Raw genomic sequence first — 15,601 nt, forward strand, 5'->3', positions numbered from 1 at the left:
AGGGAAAAAACGACCAGGACGGCCAAAAACGACATGGCTCAGTAACATCAAAACATGGCTACAATTAACAACAGCACAAACTCTACACGCCGTGCTAGACCGGGACCAATATCATCGTGAAGTCGCACACGCCGTTAGGCAGCACTAAACAAGAAGATATCGCTCAACACTATTACTATCATGAGGGTATGATTTGGCCTAGAGGGGTATAATTTGGCCTCGGCCATGATACACCCGGGTACAATGTAGCCTAGGCCGCTTGAACCCCGGGTAGACTACGGCCTGTTGCACCGGCACGGGCTGTGTGAGCTGGGCCGCCTTCACAACCAACGAGACGCCGCCGCTGCCAATTGGGACCAAGACGGCAGCGCTGCCTCCACCGGTCCGGTGAGGTCATTCTCAACAGGAGATTTTTGTTTTTCGATTTGAAACTTTCGTGACTGCAGGGATTCATATTGTTGGTTCTTTCGGTAGAGTCACGTAGAAGGGAAGTAATAAAATAATAAAAATAAAAGATAATGAAACAAAATATAATAAAATATTTTATTATATTAAATTATTGTTTTATTTTTATTATTTTATTACTTGCCTTATAAGTGACTTATATAATAATATGTTATATTATTATATTATTTTATTATATCATATTATTTTATTATGTTTTATTCTTATTATTTTATTACTTCCCTTCTACGTGCCTTTACCGAAAGAACCAAGAAGAGATTTTTTTTTCGATTTGAAGATTTCGTGACTACAGGGATTCATATTCTTGGTTCTTTCGGTAAAGTCACGTAGAAGGAAAATAATAAAATGATAAAAATAAAACTATACAATTCTCACGACGTTTCGATTGCAACGCAAGCAATCATCATCAGGTGTGAAAACCACAGCAATATTGTTTTTGTTGTTGTGGGTTTTCATAAACTGATGATTGCTTGTGTTGCAATCGAAACGTCGTGTTAATTTGATTCTTACATTTTTATTATTTTATTATTTCCCTTCTACGTGACTTTACCAAAAGAACCAAGAATACAGTAGATTTTTATTAATCATTTTACTTTTCCAGGTAAGGCCCCCACTGAGCTGTGTAGTAGCGACCTGGCTATCACAAATGACAGCAGCGCACCGAAGTGGCTTATCACGTGACATTTACAGCAGCCAAATACTCTGAACACATGTGGAGATGTTAACTACCTCTCCTGGTATACAGGAGATCGTGTGTTTGATTCCGACCCTGACGCCTGCTGTATATTTTGAGTTTGCGCGTCTCTCTCTCTCCCCGTGGTCGTGTGGATTTTCTCCAGGTCCTCCGGTTTTCCCTCGACATTTAGAATCGAGATCACGCAATCAGAGTATTTGGCCGCTATAAATGTCCACACAATGATAAGCCACTTCGTTGAGCTTTCATTTGTGATGGCCAGGTGGTCGCGTCTGATAAAAGAGCTACTACGTATCCAGTTGGACCTTACTTGGTAGAATCCCAAGATAATGTTTGTTAGTTTAAGTATGTATATATATCATTTTAAACAGAATCACAAACTAACGCTCAACTTTCTTAAACGTGCAAGAGTCAACGCGCGCCACCACCGTGCGACATCACGCGAGCAACCGGGACGACGCAGAAAATCTCTCAACCCTTTCCCGCGTCCGAGACGTCTGCAGAGTTGCAGGGTCGGTGGGTGTCACCGTTCACGGGGTGGGTGTCACCGTTCACAGGGTGGGTGTCACAAGGGTGGCACAGTCGGGTTTTTTACAATCGGGTTTAATTGTCTTTTTATATTAAACCCGATCATCTAAGATTGAGAGAAATCCGGTTTCATTGGTTCTAATTGCAGAACCGCACTTCTCAACGATGGGCTTCATCCATTCCAAGCTAAGGAACTCACTGGCGCCCACGATTGTGGAGAAGCTCGTGTTCATTAAGACCAACCTGCCCGCCGCATTCTACGACTACCCCGTGCCCGACGGCCCCGAGTACCATAGCAGCACCGACGAGGAAGCAGCCTAAGCCTATCAGAGTTTCGTATTCATTAAACCAGGTTTTAATTCCCCGAAATCGGGTTTAATTGTGTTAAAGAAAAAACCCGATGCCTGCAGCTGGAAAAATCGGGTTTTTTCCACCCATGGGGTGTCACCGTTCACGGGGTGGGTGTCACCGTTCACGGGGTGGGTGTCACCGTTCACGGGGTGGGGGTCACAGGTCACGGGGTGGCTGTCACCGTTCACCGCAGCAGTGGCAGCAGCAGCAGCAGCACTGCTGTTGTTGTTATAAAGACGTCGTTGCTCACCGCAGAGAAGCGTAGCGACACGACCGCCGCCACTCTGCGCTAGCCGGCGCGAAAACTGTGCCACACTCCCTGCCCCGCGTGGCCCTGTGGGAGCCTCGGTACCGATAATGTTGCTTTAGTTTTTACTGCGTTTTGTTATTCCGACGACGACGTTCACGCACGGCGCGCGGCGTCGTCGCGACGGCAAAGGGTTAAGTTCACGCTGGGAACATTTTCAACGGGGGAGGCAGCAACAACACGCAGGGTGATCCAAGTGCAGATGCCCCAATCATACCTACACCCCCCTCCCCCAACGCCCTCTCGGAATATTTTTTCAGACCGCAGGAATCCGATGAGCTATGAAGCTCTTCGCAGATCTCCAGCCGTTCCACAGATGTCCTCTCCTAACACCCCCCCCCACCTCCTCCCCGTAGCTTTCCTCTCAGCGGCAAAGTGAATATCGCGCAAGCGATGGCTCAGGGCTACGGGACTGAGTGCACGGAGATTTGTGAGCGGATGCCACCTTCGTCATCGGCCGCGGTTCAGTCTACCGCTGGATGGGTACGTACTGTACGTACTGTACGTACGTCGCACGGGGCAGGGCTACGAGACGGCACGCGGTGCGCATGGAGACCGGCGGGAGACGTGCAGACTGGGGTATCTGTAGGTGGATCGCCCTGCGGTGTCCCCCTCTAGGGTAACAACAGTGCAGCTCTGCACGGGGGACTCTGCACACTCACACACACAGGGACCCCCAGGTGATGGGGGTGGGGGGGGACACGTGCAGTGGTTGGGACCTAGAACTCCGCACTTGCAATCGAGGGGTGGCCAGGTCGGTTTAATCTCCCACCCCCCACAGAGTGTGAGGCAGGTGTAGGAGGGTCCGTAGGTTTCCGTGTTCACATTCAAAATCAGTTTCAAGAGTGGCACAGCCTCGGCTAGTCACGTGGCCTGTTGTTTAAAACTAATTCACAGCTCGGCGCTGTGCGCGTTTTGCTCAGGATGGCTGACTTTTCTGTTTCCACGGGAATGAGAAAATGCATTCTGGCCGGTGTGTGTTCTCTGGTGCCGGCAAAGACTGGATGGGTCTGCAAACACCTTCTCACACACGGTGCACTTGAACGGCTTTTCTCCCGTGTGTGTTCTCTGGTGCCTGTGAAGATCTGATAGCTGTGCAAACGCCTTCTCACACACAGTGCACTTGAACGGCTTCTCTCCCGTGTGTGTTCTCTGGTGGCTGTGAAGATGTTGTAAATGTGCAAATGCCTTCTCACACACGGTGCACTTGAACGGCTTCTCTCCCGTGTGTGTTCTCTGGTGGCTGTGAAGATGTTGTAAATGTGCAAATGCCTTCTCACACACGGTGCACTTGAACGGCTTCTCTCCCGTGTGTGTTCTCTGGTGCTTCTTCAAGGTACTCTTGTAGTCTGTGCTGTATGGACATTGGTCACACTGATGACTTTTGTTACTGGGCTTAGTGGGGTGTCTGCTCTGCACGTGATACTGTAGACTCGAGCGGCAGATGAACTGACGGTTGCAGGCAGGACACGGCAGCCTTGTGACCTCCACACCCACTCCACCTGCGTCATCCCAGAGGAACAAGACACACGCGCACACACCAACATCTAGACATGAACACTCTTGCACACGTGTGTGTATACACAAAGGTAAAGGTTTCCCACAGCCATATCAGACTGTTGGGCAAGTGCTGTTTGCGAGTACCTATGAAGGCCGGCATGGCACACGAGGGAGTAGGTGGCCAACACCAGGCCCGGCCGCCTTTGTCTCTCCAGTGGCGATGTTTCCACGTTTAAGCTAGGTACTCATTTGAGGCTGAGTCAGCCTAGGGGAGGCCTAAATATTCACCACTGACGTTGGCCGTGAGTGGGAATCGAACTCAGGTGGCCGGGTTCGTAGTGCAGTGGGCTCCATTATATATACACACAAAGACAAAGAACCCCCATATAGCCTGTATATACTTTTGGGACAAGTGCTGTTATGGGCACCAATGAAAGCCAACACGGCACACGAGTGGGAGGGTGGCCAGCACCACACATAGCCGCCTTTGTCTCCCCAGTGGCGATGTTTACTACTACACACCACACCAGTTACTCACTTCCACCTTATCAGTGTGGCTGGTGCCTATCATCTCTGGTGAGTGGTGGCTGTCATCTCTGGTGAGTGGTGGCTACCAACTCTGGTGAGATGTGGCTATCATCTCTGGTGAGTGGTGGCTATCATCTCTAGTGAGTGGTGGCTATCATCTCTGGTGAGTGGTAGCTACATCCACATCTCTGGTGAGATGTCGCTATCATCTCTGGTGAATGGTAGCTATCATCTCTACTGAGTGGTGGCTATCGTCTCTGGTGAGTAGTGGCTATCGTCTCTCGTAAGTGGTGGCTGCCATCTCTGGTGAGTGGTGGCTATCATTTCTGGTGCGTGGTGGCTATCATCTCTGGTGAGTGGTGGCTATCATCTCTGGTGAGTGGTGGCTATCGTCTCTCGTGAGTGGTGGCTATCATCTCTGGTGAGTGGTGGCTATAGTCTGGTGAGCAGTGGTGAGTCTCTGGTGAGCAGTGCTCACGGTGTTCCTCGCTTGGTGGAGGCTGCACGGGCTGCAGGTCTCTGGCGGTGGCCCTAGGAGCCATCTCGCTGCTGCTGCTGCTGCGGCGTCGCGAGGGCCCGGCCTCGCAGGCGATGCCCAGCTCCTGGGCGAACTCCTCGCCGTACCAGACCAGCAGCTCAGAGCCGGGCCCCACGGCACGGAATGTGCGGTAGTAAATCTGCCCCCGGTGCTGGAAGGCCACCAGGTTCTGCTCCTGCTCATTCCTCGCGCAGTTGACGAACCTGCGCGGGCAGACGCGGGGGCGGGGTGGGCGCCGTTAGCGAGCGCCTATTAAGGGCCGGCACTGGGCGCTACGTGGGGGTGGTGTGGCTGGAACCACGCTCCGTACCGGGTGCTCATTTGATGCCGAGTCGACCAAGGGGAGGCCCAGGGTTGGTCTCTGTGTGTAGTGGGTCTGGTCTCTGTGTGTAGTGGTTCTTGTCTCTGTGTGTGGTGGTTCTGGTCTCTATGTGTAGTGGTTCTGGTCTCTGTGTGTGGTGGTTCTTGTCTCTGTGTGTGGTGGTTCTGGTTTCTGTGTGTGGTGGTTCTGGTCTCTGTGTGTGGTGGTTCTGGTCTCTGTGTGTAGTGGTTCTGGTCTCTGTGTGTGCTGGTTCTTGTCTCTGTGTGTAGTGGTTCTGGTCTCTGTGTGTGCTGGTTCTGGTCTCTGTGTGTAGTGGTTCTGGTCTCTGTGTGTGGTGTTTCTGGTCTCTGTGTGTAGTGGTTCTGGTCTGTGTGTGCTGGTTCTTGTCTCTGTGTGTGGTGGTTCTGGTCTCTGTGTGTAGTGGTTCTGGTTTCTGTGTGTAGTGGTTCTGGTCTCTGTGTGTAGTGGTTCTGGTCTCTGTGTGAAGTGGTTCTTGTCTCTGTGTGTAGTGGTTCTGGTCTCTGTGTGTAGTGGTTCTGGTCTCTGTGTGTAGTGGTTCTGGTCTCTGTGTGTAGTGGTTCTGGTCTCTGTGTGTGGTGGTTCTGGTCTCTGTGTGTGGTGGTTCTGGTCTCTGTGTGTAGTGGTTCTGGTCTCTGTGTAGTGGTCCTTCAGACAATAATCACCTCATCCAGTTTGATTTAGATTCATCCTGAGCATCAACATATTCACGATCCTTTTTGTTTTTGTAAATCTGAAACACACACGCACACGAGCGGATCCACGGATAATTAATGTCAGTTGGACTGTAAGTTGAACTTCTTTCGTACCGCACGTAGCCAACCATGCTGATCGGAGGTGCGGGGGAAGGACAACAAACTAAACACTAAAAGCAGTTCTAAAGAAATGCATTTTCAATCTACAAGATTTTAAAGTGCATAGCTCCCAGTGGCTTCCTAACATTGGAAGGAAGAACCTTCCAGACGGCCGCAGAAGTGCATCTGTAAGCGCCGCGCCATGCGGTGACCACCGTCTTTGCTGTGTGTTACAAGTTCAAATAATTACGTTAATTTTTGGGTCTCTCTGTGATTCTGGGGGTCTTTGGGTGAGTCTCTAGGTCTCTGTACGAGTCTCTGGGTCTCTGTGCGAGTCTCTAGGGTATCTGTGCGACTCTGGGTCTCTGTGTGAGACTGTGGGTCTCTGTGCGATTCTCTTGGTCTCTGTGCGAGTCTCTGGGTCTCTGTGTGAGACTGTGGATCTCTCTGTGCGATTCTCTGAGCATCTGTGTGAGTATCTGGGTCTCTCTGTGTGAGTCTCTGGGTCTCTGTGTGAGTCTGTGTGTCCCACTGTGAGTCTCTGGGTCTCTGTTCAAGTCTCTAGGTCTCTGTGCAAGTCTGTGGGTCTCTCTATGCGAGTCTCTGGGTCTCTGTGCAAAGTCTCTGGGTCTCTCTGTGCCAGTCTCTGGGTCTCTGTGTGAGTCTGTGGGTGACTGTGTGAGGCTATGGGTCTCTGTGCGAGTCTATGGGTCTCTGTGTGAATCTATGGGTCTCTGTGCGAGTCTATAGGTCTCTGTGCGAGTCTATGGGTCTCTGTGCGAGTCTATGGGTCTCTGTGTGAGTCTATGGGTTTCTGTGCGAGTCTATGGGTCTCTGTGTGAGTCTATGGGTCTCTGTGAGTCTCTGGGTCTCTCTGTGCCAGTCTCTAGATCTCTGTGTAAGTCTGTGGGTGACTGTGTGAGGCTATGGGTTTCTCTGCATCTCCTTCACGAGCCTCCTCTCCACACACACGATGATGATGTAGGAATAGGAGGAGGCTGCAGCAGTAGCAGCAGCAGCTCACCAGCCAGCAGTACTCGCTCACGGGGTTCTCCTCAGACACCTCTCCCTGGTAGGGCCCAAAAATCACCCCCTTGGGCAGCTTCTTCCTGTTGCTCCACACCCCGAGGCCGGCGCCGGCGATGGAGGAGGCGCCGACGGTGAGGCCCTGGGGCAGGCTGAGCCGGGCCCTGTTGGCCACTCCCGGGGCCACGGCCGCGTCTGCAATGAACTCTGGCGGGCCGTGCACGGAGCACTCCCCCAGGTAGAAATCCCTGCACAGCTCGCAGACTGAGAGCCACAGCAGCAGCAGCAGGAGGAGGGCGAACCGCAGTAGCAACAGCAGCAGCAGCAGTGGCACTGTGAGAGAGTGAGAGGGTGAGGAGCGCTCCAGACAGATGCCTCCTTTCCTCCCTCTCTGCATTGTGAACTTCTTTAGCTCGCTCATAGGAGATGTAAACCCTGTCACCCTCCCTGCTCCCTCCCTGCATCCCTGAGTGAGGGAGCAAAAGACAGGGAGGTAAGTGAGAGTGCGAGAAAGGGAGCGTGTGAGAGGGAGGGAAAGGGAGAGAGAGTGAGAGGGAGCAGGTGGAATATATCGAGTGAGAGCGCGGGAGCAATAGAGAGAGATAGGAGAGAGTGTGAGAAAGTTAGAGTAAGGGGCCGTCCATAAATGACTTCATGCACCTAGGGGGGTGGGGGGGTCAGACATTTGTGACGATGTGTGAGGAACCACAGACAACACGTTCTACTTAATTAAATACTTTTTAATAAATGTTTTCTCCTACAACATCAGACTGCAGTGCCACATTAAATATGCACTACAATGACAATAGTTTGAAGCGATTTTAAGCATATTAAATGAGCTTTGTGACGTCACATTTGAGGGGGGGGTCTGACTTTTTGTGATGTCGTGTGATGGGGGGGAGGGGGGTCCAAAATCGCGTGACGCCATTAATGGACGGCCCTAAGAGAGTGTGAGAAAGTGACAGTGTGAGAGAGAGTGTGAGAAAGTGACAGTGTGAGAGAGAGTGTGAGAAAGTGACAGTGTGAGAGAGAGTGTGAGAAAGTGACAGTGTGAGAGAGAGTGTGAGAAAGTGACAGTGTGAGAGAGAGTGTGAGAAAGTGACAGTGTGAGAGAGAGTGTGAGAAAGTGACGGTGTGAGAGAGAGTGTGAGAAAGTGACAGTGTGAGAGAGAGAGAGTGAGAAAGTGACAGTGTGAGAGAGAGTGTGAGAAAGTGACAGTGTGAGAGAGAGTGTGAGAAAGTGACAGTGAGAGAGAGAGTGAGAAAGTGACGGTGTGAGAGAGAGTGTGAGAAAGTGACAGTGAGAGAGAGAGTGTGAGAAAGTGACAGTGAGAGAGAGAGTGTGAGAAAGTGACAGTGTGAGAGAGAGAGTGAGAAAGTGAGAGAGAGAGTGAGAGGGAGCAGGGGGTCTCACAGAAGAAGTCGTCGTCCTGGGGCTCCTCCACCTCTGTGTAGACTTTCCTCTCGCGCGGGCGCAGGCCGTAGCGAGAGCGAGCGCTGCGCGACACCGCCACAGCCTGGGCGGAGGCCGGCGGCACGGAGGAGCCTGCAGGCAAACACGGCGAGATGTTGACTACCTCTCGTGGTATACGGGAGGTCGTGGGTTCCATCCCGACCCTGATGAAGCCTGCTGTATATTTGGAGTCTGCGTGTCTCTCTCTCCTCCGTGGCGAGATGTTAACTCCCTCGCATGGTCTACAGGAGGTCGTGGGTTCCATCCCGACTGTATAGTTTACAACATGTTACCCTATTTGTATTTTTGTATTTTTAGATTGTATATTATGGCTAGTTTACATTTTATATTGTACACTTATTCACAATTTTACATACTTTAGCCCCTTAGTATTAGTTAGACTTTGTAATTTTAGTATAGTTTGACTGTATACCACTCATTTCAGTTTTAAGATTCCTACATGTTGAATGTATGCACCTTCCGGCCATAGTAAATTCCTTGTCTGTGCAAACTTTCATGGCGAATACCTCCCCGTGGTTGCGTGGATTTTTCTCCGGGTCCTTCGTTTTTTTCCCTCGACATATAGAACCAACGTCATGCGTTGAGAATATTTGGCTGCTATAAATGTCCACGTAATGACGATGATGACAAGTCACTTCGTTGAGCTCTTATTTGTGATAGCCAGTCGCTTCTGAAAAACAGCTACACAGCTCAGTGGGGCACACCCTGGTTGCTAATCCTGCATAATGCACGGGCATAAGTAGTATTAATCACATACCTGCATTTCCCATATCCCCTCCCTTTGATGCTGCTAGTCCTGCATAATGCAGGGGCATAAGTAGTACTAATCACATACCTGCATTTCCCATATCCCCTCCCTTTGATGCTGCTAATCCTGCATAATGCACGGGCATGAGTAGTACTAATCACATACCTGCATTTCCCATAAATATGCTAAATGCCTCTTGATATGCATATTCTTTTGTCAAGGCGCTCTTTTCCCCCCTTCCAACCCAGCTTATATATATGCTCCAAGCACGTGTGCTGTATCATTCAGACGCTGTCGCCTCGACAGACCTGGTTTTCACCTGAGGACGGCTGCTTGCGTTGTGGCCGAAACGTCGTGAGAATTGTTTTGTTATGTTTTATTTTTATTATTTTATTACTTCCCTTCTACGTGACTTTACCGAAAGAACCAATAAGAAAAATAAACATCGTTTAGTTCATAGGCTGCATCAGTACCAGCAGCAGCCCTGACAGGAGCACATGTAGCAGTAGCATCAACAGCAGTGGCGACTTCCATCAGCACTAACAGAAGATTGCGGAGTTCCGGTGAGAATAGAGGGGAGCGTGGAGTTCCGGTGAGAATAGAGGGGAGTGTGGAGTTCCGGTGGGAATAGAGGGGAGTGTGGAGTTCCGGTGGGAATAGAGGGGAGTGTGGAGTTCTGGTGAGAATAGAGGGGAGTGTGGAGTTCTGGTGGGTATAGAGGGGAGTGTAGAATTCCGGTGAGAATAGAGGGGAGTGTGGGGTTCCGGTGAGAATAGAGGGGAGCGTGGAGTTCTGGTGAGAATAGAGGGGAGTGTGGAGTTCCGGTGAGAATAGAGGGGAGTGTGGAGTTGCGGTGGGAATAGAAATCACCGCTGCAGGCTACGCACCTCCACGTATCCTCTGGAGCGCCACCCTCAGGGCCTCCTTGCAGGCGGTGGCTCTGCGCTCCAGCCTGAACATCGCCATCCTGGCCTTGTGCACCTCCCTCAGCTCAAATCCCCTGAACTCCTCCTCCTGCTGCTCCTCCTCCTCCACGCCCTGCAAGATGCTCCACACGTACTCCAGGGCTTCCGCTTTAGTCTGAGCGGAGGGGGCGGTGGGGTGAGGGGGCGGAGGGGGTGTGGGGGCGGAGTTGGTGCGGTGACCAGCGGTGGCTAGGAGATGTTAACTCCCTCGCCTGGTACGCAGGAGGTCGCGGGTTCCATCTCGACCCTGACACCTCATCGGATTCCTCCAGTACAATACATATTTTAATTCTGATATTCTGAATCTGTAAATCTGATTCCATACATCAAGCAGAACCATGCCGTCATGCTGAACCTCGGTGGGTATGGCAGGCCATGCCTCTTCACAACTCAACTAATTAATAAACTAATTATAATAATGTAGTGGACACCGTGACGACAGAGACAGTTGAAGTAGAGGCAACCCATATTTATTAACTCTGAGCCCGTTACAGCTTCACACTTGAAGAGGTAACGGCCTCTTCACCCGTTCTCTCAAGGGAGCTAACTCCCCAAGCTAACTCACCGACTCCCCACCAATACTACGACCCTCCTCTCAAGGAGACTACCTGACCTGGCCCAGCCAAGGCACAGGTCCCGACCACCAGCCACACGAATCCGGCCCTTACAAGGACATCAGCCTTCGCGGCTCTGGGGTCGCACCACTGGCTTGCTCTGCCCGGCCTTTAGAAGGACAGCGGGTCAGAGGAGTCCCAGGGTCTAGCTAGCTGGACTTCAGCTGGTTCTTCGTCCTTGGCTTGTTCGAACTAACTCTCTCCTCTCAGAGTCTCGCCTTTTATACGATTCCCCACTGAGGGGCGGGGTTCTGTGGGATCACACACACCCCACAGCCCCCTCCCCTCGGGAGGGGCCCCGGCTAGGGATATCACAACCGCCCCGCACAGGTAAGTAATGGGAGTTAACCGGAGCTGGTGTGCGCGCGTTCCAATACCACCACCACCACAATAATGACGCACGTCTCTGGTATAATTATATAGAAATTACTTTTATAACACAGACCAGTGGAACATTTTTTTGTACTTTTCGTAACAGCTATTTTCATTGGAGTATATGACAGGTGAGGCTCTGCCTCGCCCGTCTCCCCTGACCGCACGTCCCTGGTATAGCAGTGTCTAGTAGTATGTATGTACGTTGAATGTCTTTGTCACCGTACGTAGCCAACCTCGCTAATGGGAGGTGCGGGGGAAGGACAACAAACTAAAGACAACAGCAGCAGCAGCTGTAACGAGAGGAGTGCCGTGCGCTGTGCACAGAGACCTTGCGCTTGCTGGAAGCTGCCCTCAGCGTGAGACTCTCCCACGGTGGCCCAGCGTGAAGCAGCCCCCTTGCCTCCTCCTGCGTGAACACACGCACACACGTGAACACACGCACACACGTGAACACACGCACACACGTGAACACACGCACACACGTGAACACACGTGTGAACACACGGACACGCATGAACATATGCAAGGACAAAGCTCCCCCGTATAGCCTTAACAGACTGTAGGGGCAAGTGCTGTTAGTGAGCACCTATGAAGGCCAGAACGGTACACGAGGGGGTGGGTGGCCAGCACCACGCCCGACCGTCTTTGTCTCCCCAGTGGTGATGTTTACACACCGCACCAGGTACTCAGTTGAGGCTGAGCCGACATAGGGGAGGCACAGGACCGGTTCAAATAATCGTCACTGGTGTTGACCGTGAGCGGGAATCGAACCCGGGTCGCCGGGTTCATAGCGCAGCGCGCTAACCGCTACACTACCGCTCCCCATATGCACACGCGTTAACACACGCACACACGTGTGAACACACGGAAATGCATTAACACACACACACACGTGTGAACACACCCACACGCGTATTTACGCATGCAAACATTTACTCACTCACATATTTACCAAAAAGTCAATGATCTCCCCTGTGCCGCCTTAACAGACTGTTGTCACAGGACAGAACCAGGTGCCATGCCATGGGTTGACTGTTGTGCCAGGCTAGGTGCAGGTCACGAGACGGACCCTGCAGGTGCCATAGGTTTACTGAGATGACTGCCAGATGCACCACCTGTGCCCGCGACTGTGCCAACTCGGTCCACAATTAAAAAGATGCCCCGTGTAGCCTTCACAGACTGTTGCGGTCAAGTGCTGTCAGCAAGCAGCATCTACGAAGGCCAGCACGGCACACGGGGGGATGGGCAGCTAGCAACACGCCCGACCGTCTTTGTCTCCCCAGTTGTGATGTTTACTACACACCACTGCACCGGGTACTCATTTTGACGCTGAGTCAACCTAGGGGAGGCTCAGGACCGGTTCGGATCGTCGTCACTGGTGTTGGCCGTGAGCGGGCATTTAACTTGGTTCCGCTGGTGATTACAACCAGCTTCATCAAGCGAGTCTACAGGGGTCTCTGCGTGAGTCTACAGGGGGTCTCTGTGTGAGTCTACAGGGGTCTCTGCGTGAGTCTACAGGGGGTCTCTGTGAGTCTACAGGGGTCTCTGTGTGAGTCTACAGGGGTCTTTGTGTGAGTCTTCAGGGGGTCTCTGTGTGAGTCTACAGGGGGTTTCTGTGTGAGTCTACAGGGGTCTCTGCGTGAGTCTACAGGGGGTCTCTGTGTGAGTCTACAGGGGGTTTCTGTGTGAGTCTACAGGGGGTCTCTGTGTGAGTCTACAGGGGGTCTCTGTGTGAGTCTACAGGGGTCTATGTGAGTCTACAGGGGGTCTCTGTGTGAGTCTACAGGGGTCTCTGCGTGAGTCTACAGGGGTTCTCTGTGTGAGTCTACAGGGGGTCTCTGTGTGAGTCTACAGGGGGTCTCTGCGTGAGTCTACAGGGGATCTCTGCATGAGTCTACAGGGGGTCTCTGCGTAAGTCTACAGGGGTCTCTGTGTGAGTCTACAGGGGTCTCTGCGTGAGTCTACAGGGGTCTCTGTGTGAGTCTACAGGGGGTCTCTGCGTGAGTCTACAGGGGGTTTCTGTGTGAGTCTACAGGGGTCTCTGCGTGAGTCTACAGGGGGTCTCTGTGTGAGTCTACAGGGGGTTTCTGTGTGAGTCTACAGGGGTCTCTGTGTGAGTCTACAGGGGGTCTCTGTGTGAGTCTACAGGGGGTCTCTGCGTGAGTCTACAGGGGGTCTCTGTGGGAGTCTACAGGGGGTCTCTGTGTGAGTCTACAGGGGGTCTCTGCGTGAGTCTACAGGGGGTCTCTGCGTGAGTCTACAGAGGGTCTCTGTGTGAGTCTACAGGGGGTCTCTGTGTTAGTCTACAGGGGGTATCTGTGTGAGTCTATAGGGGTCTCTGCGTGAGTCTACAGGGGGTCTCTGCGTGAGTCTACAGGGGGTCTCTGCGTGAGTCTACAGGGGGTCTCTGTGTGAGTCTACAGGGGGTCTCTGCGTGAGTCGAGAGGGGGTCTCTGTGTGAGTCTACAGGGGTCTCTGTGTGAGTCTACAGGGGTCTCTGTGTGATTCTACACAGGGTCTCTTTGTGAGTCTTCAGGGGGTTTCTGCGTGAGTATACAGGGGGCCTCTGTGTGAGTCTACAGGGGTCTCTGTGTGAGTCTACAGGGGGTCTCTGTGTGAGTCTACAGGGGGTCTCTGCACGGTCTGCAAGCGCCCTTTTACGTTTGCCTCTTCGTCCTCCGTGCATCGCCACCTCCTTCCTCTTCCTCCTCCCCGTCCACTCCTCGTCGGAGTCGCTCGACCGCCCGCACTCCGCTCTATTCCCCCTCGCCCTGCGCTTGCCGCGTGCGCGCATGAACTCGGGCTGGGCCGGGTTCATCCCTGCGCAAGGAGGCAGTCGGTCATTGTTATTTGTACGTATTGGCAGTACACCCGTGCAGCATAGCAACACACCGGGTCCTCGTAACACAGTCCTGACGATGTGATTACTATCAGAGCGTGTTTGTTTGCGTGTTCAACACAAGTACGCGTGGTTAATGCAGTAACTTGATTCCTTGCAAAAAGGAATCATCTATTTGGTGTGTGAACATCTTAACAGCTCCTGTTTTATTGCCAGAAAGGGTAAAACCGATTCCTATTTTTTATACTTTGATTCTGGCAAAAAGGTCCAATGATATAGCTACTCACCCCGAGCTATAAATGCTCTTGACACTGCATTGTCTTTGTACTGGTCGCCTTTTGGTGTTGTTCTCTGGTCTGACACTGGTGAGACTAGGCCATGAAGAAGGCTGTCTCTGGGGTAGACCAATCAGTATCAAAGACAATGATTAAATGTTATCAGAGAGTGTTTGTTTGCGTGTTCAGTACGCGTGGTTAATGCAGTAACCTGATTCCTTGCAAAAGCTATAATCTATCTGGTGTTTGAACATCTTAACACCTCCTGTTTCATTCCCATAAAGAGTAAAACCGATTCTTATTTTTCATAGTCCCGACGATGTCGCCGTTGCCCCTTGAGTGAGCTGCAGGACTCTCCATCAGAAGTTGCACTCAGATTCAGCAGCCGCGTCCCCCATTCCGAACGTGCGGTGGCGACACCACGAGTCGTATCGAGGCACCGTCCGACCGAGTCTCTAGGGGCACGAGGAGTCCAATCTTGCCACTGGAGCACGGAGCAGCCGATCGTCATCAGACTGGGCGCCGCTGTACGGCAACAGACTGCGAAGCTTCGTGTTCAGTGCTGCTCATGTCACGTTCCGTCTTCCCACCGCTTTGGCATCACGACAACTGATTTTGACGCACCACCACCACCCCAAAATATCCTTCTGTCTGGGGTCTCGAATCGCGAGGAAATAAATAACTTTTGCCAAAAATGTGATGATTATTTCATACAGCGCAACGGTGTACCGCTACTACGTTCATTTATATTATTTGGCTGCTACAATAACTCCAAGCAATACAGTAAACACGATAGGAGTGCAAAGTATAGAAAAGGTAAACAAATTACACACACACAAAATACATTTTTTTGTAAATATTCTTTGGTTCTTTCGGCAAAGTCACGTAGATAGAAAAATAAAGTGAATAAAAATAATCAAAAACCACAAAAACGTTCATCCTCACTGATGTTGCTGACTGGTATCTTAGCGCTTTTGAGGGTTGCAGCAATTTCAGATCTTGTAACGTCTGCAGCGATGCGCCCCAAACCCTTAAGAGCGACATCGACCTGGGCAATAACGTCATCCACTGGAATGTGTTTGGGGGTGACTGAGAAGTTCAACCCTTTAGCCAAAACCGACTTTAGACCATCGCACATTGGGCTATTACTCAGATTAATAACAACCTTGTCAACGTCTAACCTTTTAACGTGTGGATCTGGTTTCTTGTTAGAAAGGAGGTTGAACTCGAAAATCAGATC

General features: G+C 51.5%; 1 protein-coding gene across 2 annotated transcripts; it reads right to left on the reverse strand.

The window, feature by feature from the left end:
* Nucleotides 1-935: 935 nt before the first annotated feature.
* Nucleotides 936-10,913, reverse strand: LOC133339827 (histone-lysine N-methyltransferase PRDM9-like). Of its 2 annotated transcripts, none has more exons than XM_061547964.1 (6): nucleotides 10,181-10,913; nucleotides 8,486-8,617; nucleotides 7,070-7,335; nucleotides 5,917-5,984; nucleotides 4,852-5,114; nucleotides 936-3,847 (listed from the first exon to the last, which is right to left on the reverse strand). In XM_061547964.1, the coding sequence occupies exons 1-6, from the start codon at nucleotides 10,257-10,259 to the stop codon at nucleotides 3,237-3,239; spliced, it is 1,419 nt and encodes a 472-aa protein (XP_061403948.1). In that variant the 5' UTR covers nucleotides 10,260-10,913; the 3' UTR covers nucleotides 936-3,236. The 2 variants fall into 2 exon arrangements, with proteins under 2 accessions (XP_061403948.1, XP_061403947.1); XM_061547963.1 differs by having other exon boundaries at nucleotides 7,070-7,404.
* Between the last annotated feature and the right edge of the window lie 4,688 nt (nucleotides 10,914-15,601).

The sequence above is a fragment of the Lethenteron reissneri genome, unplaced genomic scaffold (assembly GCF_015708825.2).
Source record: "Lethenteron reissneri isolate LAM-NWPU_2019-01 unplaced genomic scaffold, ASM1570882v1 scaffold_422, whole genome shotgun sequence".
NCBI classification, from domain to species: Eukaryota; Metazoa; Chordata; class Hyperoartia; order Petromyzontiformes; family Petromyzontidae; genus Lethenteron; species Lethenteron reissneri.

Excerpts from the sequence above, each read along its gene's own strand:
- LOC133339827 (XM_061547963.1), bottom strand. The coding sequence starts at position 10,259 with ATGGCGATGTTCAGGCTGGAGCGCAGAGCCACCGCCTGCAAGGAGGCC. Across the intron at positions 7,405-8,485 it reads CCAGGACGACGACTTCTTCT|TGCCACTGCTGCTGCTGCTG; the intron begins GTGAGACCCCCT and ends ACTCTCTCACAG. Across the intron at positions 5,115-5,916 it reads TCTAAATCAAACTGGATGAG|GTTCGTCAACTGCGCGAGGA; the intron begins GTGATTATTGTC and ends CTGCCCGCGCAG.